Below are 17,001 nucleotides of genomic sequence, written 5' to 3'. Positions count from 1 at the left end.
CCCTTTATCAAGTTGAAGAAGTTCTCTTCCTTTCCTAATTTTTTGAGAGTTTTATCACAAATGATTGTTGAGTTTTGTGAAATGTATTTTCTGTATCTATTGAAGCAATTGTACGCTCTTTCTTCCTTAGCTTATTGATATGGCGAATTACACTGATTAATTTTTGAATGTTAACTTCACCTTGCATTCCTGGGATAATCCTCACTTGGCTATAATCTATCATCCTTTTATGTATTGTTGGATTTGATTTATTTGCATTTATGAGGATTTTTGCATCCATATTAGAGATACTAGTCTATAAGTTTCTTATAATATGTCTTTGCCTAGTTTAGTATGACAATTCAATTATGACAATTAGTATGATAATTCTGAGTTCATTAAATGAGTTGGGAAGTGTTTACTCTTCTATATTATTGAAAAATTTGTGTTGCATTGACATTTCTTTCTCAAATATTTGGTAGAATTTGCTATGAAGCCATCTCAGCCTGCAGATTTCTGTGTTGGAAGGTTTTTAAATATTTAATTTTCAAAACAAATAAAGGATTATGGAAGATATCTGTTCCTTTTTAGATAAACTTTGCATATTTAAAAAAAATTGACTATTTTGTTTAAGTTATCAAATGTATGGCATAGAGTTATTCATAGTATTTCCTTATTATTAGTTCATTGTAGGATCAATAGTTATGCCCCCTCTTTCATTCCTGATATTTTGTAACTTGTGTCTCCTCTTTTTTTTTTTTTTTTTTGGTCAGTCTGGACAGAAGTTTATCCATTTTTATCAACAATAGTTATTTAATGTACTCATGTTTCATATACCTTTTAATGAGCTTTAGTTATATTTTATTTAAATATCCAAGAATCTCTAGGATATTTTCTATTGTTATCCTCTTTTGCAGATTAATAAAGTCAGGCTTGTATATATTAGGAAACTTGCCTATAATTCAACAGCTAGAATGATAGCTCTACGATTCAAATCAAGTCTTGTTGACTCCAAAGCCTTTTCTTTTGACCATTCTGCTTTATTGACTGGTATACAGGACAAATAAAAATCAAAAAGACATATGAAAAAATCCCTTCCCTCATATTGTAACTGGAAGCAAACTTTTCATTTTCGTCATTGGAATGTAATAATTACTATTCTCTATCACTGGACCCTTTTCTGTAAACAGCGTATAGTACACAACCTCTGTCATAAGGTCTCTGGAGATCTGTTTGCCCCTTCCAAAAGTTTAGACCACTCGACCAGAGGACCTACAAGGAGAGACAGAAAATTTGAGAACTTCTGGTTGCTACAAAATACTGGAGAACACACCCTAGATTTTTAGAACATAGGAGCTTATGAGGCCTTCCAGTGACTAGATATATGAAGCAATTGTCCTGATGCCATCCATTCTTGGTTAACTGCAAATAAAAGTCTTTATGCCCTTCTCTTTAAAATGTAGGCATCTCTTTCCTTTCATAGGTTAAAATATGCCTCTTTTTGTTTTTTTAAGACAAGATCTTTCTCTGTCACCCAGGCTGGAGTGTAGTAGCTCTAATATGGCTCACTACAGCCTTGACCTCCTGGGCTCAAGTGATCCTCCCGCCTCAGCCTTCTGAGTAGCTGGAACTACAGGTGTACGCACCACCATGCCCAGCAAATTTTTAAATTATTTGTAGAGACAAGGTTTTGCCATGTTGTCCAGGCAGGCCTCGAACTCCTGTGTTCAAGAAATCTTCTCACCTCGGCCTCCTGAATTGCTGGAATTACAGGTGTGAGCCACTGCACCCAGTCAAGATAATGCTTTTGAAAATAAAAATTGATATGGCTTGCTTGTTTCCTCAGGTCTGACGGTAACTGCTGTAAAAGACTCAGGAGAATGGAATTTGGAGGCTGGGGCATTAGTTCTTGCAGATGCGGGCCTTTGCTGTATTGATGAGTTCAATAGCCTCAAAGAGCATGATAGGACCAGTATCCATGAAGCAATGGAGCAACAAACCATAAGTGTTGCTAAGGCTGGGTAAGAGTTTCTTTAAAATCTATGGGAATAATGAGATTATTTAATATATGCTTAGGGGAAAATGTGAACCTTGTTGAGCTGTAAGGTGTGTTTGGTCCTCTTTGGGATGATCAGTTACCACCCTTCAAGACACACATTAGAGTTTTTCCTTATTAGACCACAGAATTGTGTGAGGAAGTGAAAATGAGCTATTGGGAAAGAGAAAAGGAAAAGGAAAGTATAAATGTGGTTGACTAAACTAATGGAAGGGATTTTTGAAGAGCTTTTAATGCAGGATTCAACTCATTCTCTTTTTCATTCGGTAAACATTGTATGTATACTCTGGGCATATTACTGTGTTAGGAATTTTGAAAAGTTCGAAAAGAAAAAATCATAGTTTCCGGCATTCTCCTTATAAATCCTGATGGAAGGTTGATTACAGCATATGGAATACTAAATAGTAAATAATGTAAGCATAAGATGAAATGCCTTTTGTGGCTCAAAGAGGCTCAGGATTGAGCTGTGTGAGTCCCTGGCTACACATAAAGTGGAGGAAAAAAGTAAGCCAGGTTCAGACAGAAATCTCACATGGGCACTGAAGTGGTTATAGGAAACTTACCTGGCTACAAAGGCTGGCCACCAAACAGGCTGCCAGGTCATTCAAGCAGTAACAGGGCTAGAACTGTTTCCGTCTTAATGCTGCTATTATGGATGTGAAGCCAACTGATCAGACAGGTAGGGCTGCCAGCAGTGTCTTCAAATAGTTATGAGTACTTGGGAGCCAGGCAGACACTGGTATATAGAGATTGTATGAGATCTATTTGTATACTCCAGCAAAAAATTAATGAGGAGTCAGGTAGAGGGAGGGGGGAGAGTAGGATATAGCCCACCAGAAAAGATACGAGAAAGATCTGTCAGACCTATTCATTTGTTCGTTCACTAAATATATATACTCATTAAAAACCTGCTATGTTTCAGGCATTGTGCTAGATGCTCAGAAGTACAAAGATGAATAGAACATTGTCCTTCAGGTGTTCACGGTTTTATTAGAAAAGATAGATAAAAATGACAGCAAAGCGATAAGTCCACAATAGAAGTGTTATAAGAAAATATACTTTAATTATTGCTTCTAAACTCTTTGATTGAGGAAATCAGAAATATAGTTTATTAAGTGTCTTCAGAGGCTGCTTTCTTGTCTCATTATATCTCCATTTAATGAGCTTTTTGTGCTATCTGTAAGTACGTTGTAAGTTCCAAAATCAGCGTTCTGTAGCTGATTCAGTTCAGTTATTGCACCAAAAGGCCAGGCAGTTTGTCATAACCACAGCTACTTTGTGCACTGGAAAAATGCTTTTTCCACTCTGTGTGGTAAAGGACTGGTTTTGACTTTTTTTTTTTACTCCATCACTGAGAAATATTGTTATAAAATACAAGAAAAAAGAATTATTAAAAATGAAATGAAAAAGCAATGACATACAAATATTTCAGTAAATTAAGTCCAATACTATATAAAAAGGGTTATACATTATAACCAAGTGGGTCTCATCCCAGAAATGAAAGGTTGGTGTAACATTTGAAAATCAATCATTGTATTAGACTAAAAAACAAAAAACATATCCCAGTAGATGCAGAAAATGTATTTGATGAAATTAAATACTCATTCATAATAAAAGTTCTCAGCAAACTAGAAGTTTCTCTCCCTGTTTAAATGCTATCTATGAAAACCTTCATGAGGCTGGGCACAATGGCTCACGCCTGTAATTCCAGCACTCTGGGAGGCCGAGGCACGTGGATCACCTGAGGTCGGGAATCGGAGACCAGCCTGGCCAACATGGTGAAACCCCCTCTCTACTAAAAATACAAAAATTAGTTGGGCATAATGGCACATGCCTGTAATCCCAGCAACTCGGGAGGCTGAGGCAGGAGAATCGCTTGAACCTGGGAGGAGGAGGTTGCAGTGAGCCAAGATCGTACTCCACTGTGCTCCAGCCTGGGCGATAGAGTGACCTCTGTCTTAAAAACAACAACAACAAAAAAACACCTGCATCTCATACTTCATGGTGAGAGACAGTGTTTTCCACTTAAGATTAGGAGCAAATTAAGGATGTCAGCTCTTCTCATTTCTGGTCAATATTGTACTAGAAGTATGGTCAGTTTAGTAAGAAAAAGAAATAAAAGACATTCAGACTGGAAAGGAAGAAGTCAAAACTGCTTGTGTTCTATGTGGCATGATTGTCTACATAGAAAAACAAAAAGAATTTAAGAAAAGCTACTAGAACTAATAAGTGAATCTTAAAAGGTCAATGTATAAAAATTTCTGTTTGCTAGCAATGAACAATTGGAAATTGAAATAAAATATACATTTATAATAGCATCTCCAAATAGGAAAAATTTAGCAAAATCTATTCTAGATTTATACATTAAAAACTGCAAAACATTAAGAAAATTAAAAAGGACTTAAATAAATGGAGAGATAGATACCTAGTTTCATCTATCAGACTTAATATTATTAAGATGCAAGTTCTCCCCAAAGCGATCTGTAGAATCACTGCATTAAAAAAAAAAAATTTTTTTTTTTGAGACAGTATCACTTTGTTGCCCAAGCTAGAGTGCAGAGGCCCAATCATAGCTCACTGCAGCCTTGAACACCTGGGCTTAAGCCATTCACCCACCCCTGAGTAGCTGGGACTTACAGGGACACCCCACTATGCCTGGCTATTTTTTAAATTTTATTTTCTGTAGGGGTGGGGTCTTTCTATGTTGCCCAGGCTGGTCTCAAATTCTTGAGCTCAAATGATCCACTTGCCTCGGCCTTTCAGAGCACTGATTACAGGCATGAGCCACCATGCCCAACCCAGTGCAATTCTTTTTTTTTTTTATTATACTTTAGGTTTTAGGGTACATGTGCACAATGTGCAGGTTTGTTACATATGTATCCATGTGCCATGTTGATTTCCTGCACCCATTAACTCGTCATTTAGCATTAGGTATATCTCCTAATGCTATCCCTCCCCCCTCCCCCAACCCCACAACAGTCCCCGGTGTGTGATGTTTCCCTTCCTGTGTCCATGAGTTCTCATTGTTCAGTTCCCATCTATGAGTGAGAACATGCGGTGTTTGGTTTTTTGTCCTTGAGATAGTTTACTGAGAATGATGTTTTCCAGTTTCATCCATGTTCCTACAAAGGACATGAACTCATCATTTTTTATGGCTGCATAGTATTCCATGGTGTATATGTGCCACATTTTCTTAATCCAGTCAATCGTTGTTGGACATTTGGGTTGGTTCCAACTCTTTGCTATTGTGAATAGTGCTCCAATAAACATACATGTGCGTGTGTCTTTATAGCAGCATGATTTATAGTCCTTTGGGTATATACCCAGTAATGGGATGGCTGGGTCAAATGGTATTTCTAGTTCGAGATCCCTGAGGAATCGCCACACTGACTTCCACAATGGTTGAACTAGTTTACAGTCCCACCAACAGTGTAAAAGTGTTCCTATTTCTCCACATCCTCTCCAGCACCTGTTGTTTCCTGACTTTTTAATGATGGCCATTCTAACTGGTGTGAGATGGTATCTCACTGTGGTTTTGATTTGCATTTCTCTGATGGCCAGTGATGATGAGCATTTCTTCATGTGTTTTTTGGCTGCATAAATGTCTTCTTTTGAGAAGTGTCTGTTCATGTGCTTTGCCCACTTTTTGATGGGGTTGTTTGTTTTTTTCTTGTAAATTTGTTTGAGTTCATTGTAGATTCTGGATATTAGCCCTTTGTCAGATGAGTAGGTTGCAAAAATTTTCGCCCATTCTGTAGGTTGCCTGTTCACTCTGATGGTAGTTTCTTTTGCTGTGCAGAAGCTGTAATCAGAATCCCAAACACCACCTGTTCCCCAAAAACCTATTGAAATTAACAAAAAAAAAATCCCAACAAGCTTTTTTGTAGAAATTGGCAGGCTGGTTTTAAAGTTTATATAGAAAAGCACAGAATAGCCAAAGTGACTTTGAAACAGAACAAATTTGGAGGACTTACTTTGTTTTAAGATTTGCTATAAAGCTGTAATTATCAAAACATTGTGACATTGGATAGAATCTTTAATGGAAGAGAATAAAGGTCCAGAAATAGACCCACAGATAATGTCAGTTGATTTTCAAGAACGATGTCAAATAATTCAACAGAGAAAGGATAGTTTTTTTTAATTATGCTAGAACACTTTAATATTCATATGTTTTCCCACCCAAAAAGACCTATACCCAAATGGTTTATAGCAGCTTTGTTCATATTCACCCAAAATTATATAAACAACCCAGAAGTTTATCAACTGATAAATGGATAGGTAAATCTTGATAGACGCATATAGGTAAATCTTGATAGACGCATACCATGGAATACTACTAGCAGTATAAAGGAACAAACTACTGATACACTCATGAGTCAACAACATGGATGAATCTTAAAAGCCTTATGTGAAGTGAAAGATGACAGGTACAAAAGGCTATATAGTTTATTATTCCATTTATATGAAATGCTACAAAAGGCTAAACTGTAAGGAGAAAAATCAGAAATTTCTGCTAGGGGGTTAGAGGAAGAGAATGACTATAGAAGGGCATTTTTTTAAAAGATGACTTTTACTATATGTAAATTATGCCACATAACCCTTAATTTTAAAAATATAAAAACCCATATATTTTATTTGTAGATTCAACAGACATGAATTCACTCTGCCCAGTTGCTACTGAAGTTTCCAAACACTTACACTTCCCGTACTCATCTCTTCCCTGCTTGGTAACAGTGTATGAGTGGCAAGTTCACAGCTGAAGCTTGGGGTCAGGACGGTACACGTACATTTGGAAGGTTATATAAAGTAATAATAGTGCCTGGGGAGGCGATACCATTTATGATCAGTAAAATCCGTTTTTAATTGGAGTGACATCTTCCAAAGGAAATAATTTGAAGGATAAATCTTTAGATTGGATTTTTTTTTTTGTCTGTTGGAAAGGAGAAGACATAAAGCTGTACAGCTAGAAGGTGAGAGATTTGAACTTTAATTATTTTGCTACTCATATTTATAGTCAAGTTTTCATTATTTCTCCTTTAAACCATCTGTCAAACATGTAATATATAGTTATGCACCACATAACATTTTTGTCAGTGATGGACCACATATATGATGATGGTCTCATAAGATTAGACTACCTTATTTTTACTGTGTTTAGATATGTTTAGATGTACAAATACATGCCTTTGTGTTACAGTTGCCTGCAGTATTCAGTACAGTAACATGCTGTGTAGGCTTGTAGCCTTGGAGCAATAGGCTATACCATATAGCCTAGATGTATAGTAGGCTATACTCTCCAGGTTTGTCTAAGTACACTCTATGATGCTTGCAACAGAACAGGTCGCCTCATGATGCATTTCTCACAACATAGCCTCATGTTAAGCAACCTATGACTGTATATTGAAAGGAGTTTTGCCTGAGAAGTACTTTGAGTATTTTGAGTTAATGTAGTTTTCTCAAGAGCTTCTTTTTTAGACCACCGCACTGTGGTAGGTATTGTTATTGTGGTATTACTGTGCAAAAATTTGTGTTATTATAGTTTCTTTTTTTTTTTTTTAGAGACAGAGTCTCGCTCTGTCGCCCAGGCTGGAGTGCAGTGGCACGATCTCGGCTCACTGCAAGCTCTGCCTCCCGGGTTTGCGCCATTCTCCTGCCTCAGCCTCCCTAGTAGCTGGGACTGCAGGCGCCTGCCACCACGCCTGGCTAATTTTTGTGTTTTTTTTTAGTAGAGACGGGGTTTCACTGCGTTAGCCAGGATGGTCTTGATCTCCTGACCTCGTGATCCACCCACCTCGGCCTCCCAAAGTGCTGGGATTACAGGCGTGAGCCACCACGCCCGGCCTATAGTTTCAAGATAAGGTTTTCCTTGTTTCTGTTTTATCTTAGCCACTATCTAGAATATAATACCTCCTTGAACTATGACATGGATCACAACCAGTATTTTAGCCTTGCAATTTCTTTACATTTACGTAAGAATTTTTACTTTTCTGAGCACTGCACATAGATTTCATTTAAAGATTACTGTAATTATTTAATGCATTAAAGGAAATAGGATCTTTGTTCTCCTCTAGTTATTACTGTAAAACTAGCATTCAATTTTGTTCCTCACCCCACATAACTAATTTCTGGGTTCATAAAGACATTTGTACAATTTTATTATCATGCATTTTAAAAGATACTTAGTTCCTAAACATTACATAGCCATATAATTATGATAACTCTATTCAGTGGTTTGTACCTTTTATTTCTCCATCTTGAAAAGAGTTTCTTTTTTCTTGATCAATTTAGTGAAGACATTTTCTAATTACCTTATAATAACAGAGCTTGGGTTCTTATGGTCTCCTCTGATCTTACTGAACAGTTAATTTCTAGCCTATTCCCAGGGATGACAGGACCACCGTGCGCTCACTGGCATCTACTAGTAGCTGCTTTTGATTTGAAATGTAATGTTTCTAATACATGCTGGCCTGAAAATTTCAACCAGACTTCACATTTCTCACATGGTTCAAGAATTTAGGCTGAGTTCAGTGGCTCATGCCTGTAATCCCAGCACATTGAGAGGCTGAGAGAGGAGGATCCCTTGAGCCTAGGAGTTCAAGACCAGCCTGAGCAAGATGGCAAGACCCCCATCTCTATACAAAAAACAAAAAAAAACAGCCAAGTGCAGTGGTGTGTGCCTGTAGTCCCAGCTACTCAAGAGACTGAAGAGGCCCTTGAACCCAGGAGGTCAAGCCTGCAATGAGCTATGATCACGCCACTGCATTCCAGGCTGGGCAACAAAGTGACATCTCTTTAAAAAAAAATTAAAATTTTATTTAAAAATAGAGCAGTCATACAACCTGGATTTGAATTTATTGGATTCTTCTTCTGTCTTGGATTATTAGGTTCTGTGTTTTCCATACAGAGAATGTGGCCTGAAACAAGAACCCCCAGGAGGAGCAGATGCTTTCAATAGATCAAACACTGCTTTAAACTGCCACTGTTGCCACTCAAGACAACAAATACCAACAATAACAACAGTGAATATCCCTTCATTTAAAGCAAAGCAAAATTAAATTGTTGATATTTTTGTTAAAAATAATTCAGTTAAAGAGCTTTGGGGTCGGAGAGACCTAGAATAAATTCCAGCCACTGTTACTACTTTTTTAATGTTGTGGGTGATAACTGTCATCTCTGATACAAAAATAATAGCACCCTTCTTACCGGGATATTCTCAAATAGAGTTCATGTATGTCAGCTTAGGCCTGAGTCAGAAGATACTTATGACTCTTCAAAATTATTTTATTTCATATGTATATAAAGGTGTTTATAGGATTCTCTGTATTTCTGAATGCATTTGCATCTCCAAAATAGTTTCAGAAATATTACATCAACACCATTACCAACAATCACAAAAAATTAATATTCAAGCTGTCTTTGCAGTCCTTTATTGTGCTTAGATATACCACTGAGGTTATATGTTGTTAAAGTGCATGTTCAAAAGTAGTTTGAATGCTTTTCTTTGTGTAGTTATATTATTTATTTGATACACAGTTAAGAAGTTGTCTTTGAAACTTCTGTTTTCATTCACTTATAGCATTTGCCGTTTTTACCTTTTTTATTTAATTGTATTTTCCGAATTTGTAAAATATAGCTTGTTTTAACAAAGTCAAACCTATATAAAAAGACATGCAAAAGAAATCACATTCATATCCCTACCGTTTCCATTCTGTTTTCTTCTATCACTGATAGATATTCATTAGTTTCTGATTTGTCCTTCCTATGTTTCTTTTTTCGGAAAAATAAGCAAAACCCATGGGGATAGGTATGTGTGCCTGTTTATGCATCTCCCCTCTTTCTTATCCAAAAGATAGCAAACTGCATATACTCCTTGGCACTGCTTCAGTGGTATCCCATAGACGATTATATGTTGTATTCTTATTATCATCGGGTTTTAGAAATTCTGCAGTTTTGATTTGTATCCCCTTTCTCCCAAGAGTTGCTTAGCGAGTTTTTAGTCTCTAAGTAGAAGGACCACTTTTTGATGTGAATAATTTCTAGTTTTATCCTATTGTGGTCAGAGAATGTTGTTTGTGTTGTTTCTTTAAGGAACTTCATGAGGTTTTTATCTTTGCAGCTTAATGTAAGGTCAATTTAATATTGGCCCTTTTATGCTTCAGGAATTATTTTCTCTATAATGAGAATATAATGTACATATATTATAAACACACACACACACACACACAAAAACTGTACCTTATAAATGATGTTATTTAGGTCTTCTATATCCTTACTTACCTTTTGTTTGTTTGATGCATTTTAGACCAAGAGTGGTGTGTTGAAGTCTCTTATTATTGGGTTTTTGTTTGTTTCTCTTTGCATCTCTTGTAGTTTCTGCTTTATGAAGGTAGTTGTTGTGGACTTTAACATTTGTACTTCTTTGTCTTAAATGCTTTGTGGCCTGAATTTTACCTTGCCTGTATCAGGATCACAACTCTGGATTTCATAATATTTATATTTGTCTAATATAGCTTTGCTCATTTCTTTATGTTTAGCCTTTTGATTTCAATTTGTTATTTTGTATGCAGCATAGAATTGGGCTTAGCTTTATGAACAATTGAAAAATCTTTTAATGTGTTAGGTAAGCACACTTACATTTATTGGTATAATCAATATGCTTGGTGTCAACGGTTTTATTTTTTAAAAACTTACTGTGGGCCGGGCACGGTGGCTCACGCTTGTAATCCCAGCACTTTGGGAGGCCGAGGCGGGCAGATCACGAGGTCAGGAGATCGAGACCATGGTGAAACCCCATCTCTACTAAAAATACAAAAAAATTAGCCGGGCATGGTGGCGGGCGCCTGTAGTCCCAGCTACTCGGAGAGGCTGAGGCAGAAGAATGGCGTGAACCCGGGAGGTGGAGCTTGCAGTGAGCCGAGATTGAGCCATTGCACTCCAGCCTGGGCGACAGAGAGAGACTCTGTCTCAAAATAAAATAATAGAATAGAATAGAATAGAATAGAATAGAATAGAATAGAATATAAAATAAAATATAAAAATACTTACTGTGTTTATTTTTCTGTGCATTTAGGAAGGTTTGCTTTTTTTTTTTTTTTTTTTTTTTTTTGGAAACAAAGTCTCACTCTGTCGCCCAGGCTGGAGTGCAGTGGCACAATCTCGGCTCACTGCAACCTGGTCCTCCCAGGTTCAAGCAATTCTCCTGTCTCAGCCTCCTAAAGCTGGGACTACAGGCACACGCCGCCATGCCTGGCTAATTTTTTGTGTTTTAGTAGAGATGGGGTTTCACCATGTTACACAGGCTGGTCTCAAACTCCTGAGCTCAGGCAATCTGCCCGCCTCAGCCTCCCAAAGTGCTAGGATTACAGGAGTGAGCCACTGCGCCTGGCTGCATTTTTATTATAGGTTAGGGGTTGGCAAACTTTTCCTGTGGAGATTAGGATAGCAAGTATTTTAGACTTTGTGGGCCAAACTGTTGGAACTACTCATCTCTGCTGATGTAGACAGTATAATTGTAACAATATGTCTGTGATGTAAACAAGAGAAGCCATAATATGTAAACAGATGGGAGTGGCTGTGTTCCAATAAATTTTTATTTATTGTAACAGATTGTGGGCTGCATTTGGACTGCAGCTTGACAACCCCTATTCTAGGGCTTATGTTTTAAAATACCTTTTATAACGCCTACAGCCCCATTTCTCCTCACTTGGGAACCTTAAATAATATCATATGACTCCAGTCTATTAGCCATGTAGTAATCAGTGAGCCTATTTTACTTTCCCCTTTCTCCCTTCTTCACTTCAATAAATAGTTGTATTATTTGTACTTTGTCAGAACAAACAGGATTTACTTACTATTCTTCCACTTTTATGCTTTCTTTTGCTTTGGTCTATCTAAAATGAAGTGCTTCACCATCAGTCTTTTTGGGAGGGCCAGGGCATCATCATCATCTCTTGGTTGAATGAAGGCCATCCTCTAGCAGATACCTTAGGAGGGGCTCCTGATTATTGTCTTGAATTGTTGCATGTTTCAAATCATTTTTCATAGCATTGACACTTGAGAAATGAAAGATAGTTTGGCTGGATATAAAGACCTTGGCTGACACTTTCTTTCCTAAAGTCTTGCTTTCTATGTTGCTATTGACAAATCTGATGCCATTCTGATGTCACTTGCTTTAAAGGTGATTTAGTTTTTTTGCCTGAAGTCCCAGAGGGTTTTTTCCTTTATCTTTAAAGTATAATATTTTTACTAGACTATGTCTCAGTTGATTATTCCCGGTCAGTTTTTCTAGATATCAGTGAGCCTTTGACATGTATTCTTTTATCCCTGGAAATTTTTATTCAACGATTATTTGACACTCTAGTTCAGTTCTTTGTTTTGTTTTTATTTTTCAGAAGCTATAATTATACCTATGTTAGAATTTTTCCTAGGCTCTGCAGCAACCGTTTTTTTTTTCTTAAACTTCTTAGCTCATCTGTATTTTGTTTTATTCTCTTGGCTATTTTTATTCCTCTCCTTAGCACCCTTTATTATATTTTCAGTCCTCTGTCGGTCCTTTCTTAGATACCTTAGATTCAAATGTTAATCTTTTTTTTTCTTTTTTTTTTTTTTTTTTGAAGATTCATGGGGCACATGAGCATGTTTGTTACATGGGTACATTACATAATGATGGGGTTTGGGCTTCTGTGGAACCCATCGCCCAAATAGTGAACATAGTCCCCAGTAGGTAGTTTTTCTTTCTTTTTTTTTTTTTATTATACTTTAGGTTTTAGGGTACATGTGCACAATGTGCAGGTTTGTTACATACGTATCCATGTGCCATGTTGGTGTGCTGCACCCATTAACTCGTCATTTAGCATTAGGTATATCTCCTAATGCTGTCCTTCCCCCCTCCTCCAACCCCACAACAGTCCCTGGAGTGTGATGTTCCCCTTCCTGTGTCCATGAGTTCTCATTGTTCAATTCCCACCTATGAGTGAGAACATGCGGTGTTTGGTTTTTTGTCCTTGCGATAGTTTACTGAGAATGATGTTTTCCAGTTTCATCCATGTTCCTACAGAGGACATGAACTCATCATTTTTTATGGCTGCATAGTATTCCATGGTGTATATGTGCCACATTTTCTTAATCCAGTCTATCGTTGTTGGACATTTGGGTTGGTTCCAACTCTTTGCTATTGTGAATAGTGCCACAATAAACATACGTGTGCGTGTGTCTTTATAGCAGCATGATTTATAGTCCTTTGGGTATATACCCAGTAATGGGATGGCTGGGTCAAATGGTATTTCTAGTTCGAGATCCCTGAGGAATCGCCACACTGACTTCCACAATGGTTGAACTAGTTTACAGTCCCACCAACAGTGTAAAAGTGTTCCTGTTTCTCCACATCCTCTCCAGCACCTGTTGTTTCCTGACTTTTTAATGATGGCCATTCTAACTGGTGTGAGATGGTATCTCACTGTGGTTTTGATTTGCATTTCTCTGATGGCCAGTGGTGATGAGCATTTTTTCATGTGTTTTTTGGCTGCATAAATGTCTTCTTTTGAGAAGTGTCTGTTCATGTCCTTTGCCCACTTTTTGATGGGGTTGTTTTTTTCTTATAAATTTGTTTGAGTTCATTGTAGATTCTGGATATTAGCCCTTTGTCAGATGAGTAGGTTGCAAAAATTTTCTCCCATTCTGTAGGTTGCCTGTTCACTCTGATGGTAGTTCTTTTGCTGTGCAGAAGCTCTTTAGTTTAATTAGATCCCATTTGTCAATTTTGGCTTTTGTTGTCATTGCTTTTGGTGTTTTAGACATGAAGTCCTTGCCCACGCCTATGTCCTGAATGGTATTGCCTAGGTTTTCTTGTAGGATTTTAATGGTTTTAGGTCTAACATCTAAGTCTTTAATCCATCTTGAATTAATTTTTGTATAAGGTGTAAGGAAGGGATCCAGTTTCAGCTTTCTACATATGGCTAGCCAGTTTTCCCAGCACCATTTATTAAATTGGGAATCCTTTCCCCATTTCTTGTTTTTGTCAGGTTTGTCAAAGATCAGATAGTTGTAGATATGCGGCACTATTTCTGAGGGCTCTGTTCTGTTCCATTGATCTATGTCTCTGTTGTGGTACCAGTACCATGCTGTTTTGGTTACTGTAGCCTTGTAGTATAGTTTGAAGTCAGGTAGCATGATGCCTCCAGCTTTGTTCTTTTGGCTTAGGATTGACTTGGCGATGTGGGCTCTTTTTTGGTTCCATATGAACTTTAAAGTAGTTTTTTCCAATTCTGTGAAGAAAGTCATTGGTAGCTTGATGGGGATGGCATTGAATCTATAAATTACCTTGGGCAGTATGGCCATTTTCACGATATTGATTCTTCCAACCCATGAGCATGGAATGTTCTTCCATTTGTTTGTATCCTCTTTTATTTCATTGAGCAGTGGTTTGTAGTTCTCCTTGAAGAGGTCCTTCACATCCCTTGTAAGTTGGATTCCTAGGTATTTTATTCTCTTTGAAGCAATTGTGAATGGGATTTCACTCATGATTTGGCTCTCTGTTTGTCTGTGATTGGTGTACAAGAATGCTTGTGATTTTTGTACATTGATTTTGTATCCGGAGACTTTGCTGAAGTTGCTAATCAGCTTAAGGAGATTTTGGGCTGAGATGATGGGGTTTTCTAGATATACAATCATGTCATCTGCAAACAGGGACAATTTGACTTCCTCTTTTCCTAATTGAATACCCTTTATTTCCTTCTCCTGCCTGATTGCCCTAGCCAGAACTTCCAGCACTATGTTGAATAGGAGTGGTGAGAGAGGGCATCCCTGTCTTGTGCCAGTTTTCCAAGGGAATGCTTCCAGTTTTTGCCCATTCAGTATGATATTGGCTGTGGGTTTGTCATAGATAGCTCTTATTATTTTGAGATACATCTCATCAATGCCTAATTTATTGAGAGTTTTTAGCATGAAGCGTTGTTGAATTTTGTCAAAGGCCTTTTCTGCATCTATTGAGATAATCATGTGGTTTTTGTCTTTGGTTCTGTTTATATGCTGGATTAAATTTATTGATTTGCGTATGTTGAACCAGCCTTGCATCCCAGGGATGAAGCCCACTTGATCATGGTGTATAAGCTTTTTGATGTGCTGCTGGATTCGGTTTGCCAGTATTTTATTGAGGATTTTTGCATCAATGTTCATCAAGGATATTGGTCTGAAATTCTCTTTTTTGGTTATGTCTCTGCCAGGCTTTGGTATCAGGATGATGCTGGCCTCATAAAATGTGTTAGGGAGGATTCCCTCTTTTTCTATTGATTGGAATAGTTTCAGAAGGAATGGTATCAGTTCCTCCTTGTACCTCTGGTAGAATTCGGCTGTGAATCCATCAGGTCCTGGACTCTTTTTGGTTGGTAAGCTATTGATTATTGCCACAATTTCAGAGCCTGTTATTGGTCTATTCAGAGATTCAACTTCTTCCTGGTTTAGTCTTGGGAGGGTATATTTGTCGAGGAATTTATCCATTTCTTCTAGATTTTCTAGTTTATTTGCATAGAGGTGTTTGTAGTATTCTCTGATGGTAGATTGTACTTCTGTGGGATCGGTGGTGATATCCCCTTTTTCATTTTTTATTGCATCTATTTGATTCTTCTCTCTTTTCCTCTTTATTAGTCTTGCTAGCAGTCTATCAATTTTGTTGATGTTTTCAAAAAACCAGCTCCTGGATTCATTAATTTTTTGAAGGGTTTTTTGTGTCTCTATTTCCTTCAGTTCTGCTCTGATTTTAGTTATTTCTAGCCTTCTGCTAGCTTTTGAATGTGTTTGCTCTTGCTTTTCTAGTTCTTTTAATTGTGATGTTAGGGTGTCAATTTTGGATCTTTCCTGCTTTCTCTTGTGGGCATTTAGTGCTATAAATTTCCCTCTACACACTGCTTTGAATGTGTCCCAGAGATTCTGGTATGTTGTGTCTTTGTTCTTGTTGGTTTCAAAGAACATCTTTATTTCTGCCTTCATTTCATTATGTACCGAATAGTCCTTCAGGAGCAGGTTGTTCAATTTCCATGTAGTTGAGCGGTTTTGAGTGAGTTTCTTAATCCTGAGTTCTAGTTTGATTGCACTGTGATCTGAGAGACAGTTTGTTATAATTTCTGTTCTTTTACATTTGCTGAGGAGAGCTTTACTTCCAACTATGTGGTCAATTTTGGAATAGGTGTGTGGTGCTGAAAAAAATGTATATTCTGTTGATTTGGGGTGGAGAGTTCTGTAGATGTCTATTAGGTTCACTTTGTGCAGAGCTGAGTTCAATTCCTGGATATCCTTGTTAACTTTCTGTCTCGATGATCTGTCTAATGTTGACAGTGGGGTGTTAAAATCTCCCATTATTATTGTGTGGGAGTTTAAGTCCCTTTGTAGGTCACTCAGGACTTGCTTTATGAATCTGGGTGCTCCTGTGTTGGGTGCATATATATTTAGGATAGTTAGCTCTTCTTGTTGAATTGATCCCTTTACCATTATGTAATGGCCTTCTTTGTCTCTTTTGATCTTTGTTGGTTTAAAGTCTATTTTATCAGAGACTAGGATTGCAACCCCTGCCTTTTTTTGTTTTCCATTTGCTTGGTAGATCTTCCTCCATCCCTTTATTTTGAGTCTATGTGTGTCTCTGCACGTGAGATGGGTTTCCTGAATATGGCACACTGATGGGTCTTGACTCCTTATCCAGTTTGCCAGTCTGTGTCTTTTAATTGGAGCATTTAGCCCATTTACATTTAAAGTTAATATTGTTATGCGTGAATTTGATCCTGTCATTATGATGTTACTTGGTTATTTTGCCCGTTAGTTGTTGCAGTTTCTTCCTAGCCTCAATGGTCTTTACAATTTGGCATGTTTTTGCAGTGGCTGGTACCAGTTGTTCCTTCCCATGTTTAGTGCTTCCTTCGGGAGCTCTTTTAGGGCAGGCCTGGTGTTGACAAAATCACTCGGCATTTGCTTGTCTGTAA

General features: G+C 37.5%; 1 protein-coding gene across 1 annotated transcript in view; it reads left to right on the top strand.

Annotated features, from left to right (window-relative positions):
* The window catches only part of MCM9 (minichromosome maintenance 9 homologous recombination repair factor), a 130,123-nt gene that overhangs the window by 77,879 nt on the left and 35,243 nt on the right, over window positions 1–17,001 (top strand). The window contains exon 8 of the mRNA XM_030809618.1: window positions 1,826–2,000. Coding sequence (XP_030665478.1) covers window positions 1,826–2,000 — 175 coding nt within the window. The remainder of the gene's footprint in view (window positions 1–1,825; window positions 2,001–17,001) is intronic.

The sequence above is a fragment of the Nomascus leucogenys genome, chromosome 3, assembly GCF_006542625.1.
Source record: "Nomascus leucogenys isolate Asia chromosome 3, Asia_NLE_v1, whole genome shotgun sequence".
NCBI lineage: Eukaryota > Metazoa > Chordata > Mammalia > Primates > Hylobatidae > Nomascus > Nomascus leucogenys.
Note: the sequence above shows the minus strand (reverse complement) of the source record. Positions and strands in the feature narration are given on the sequence as shown.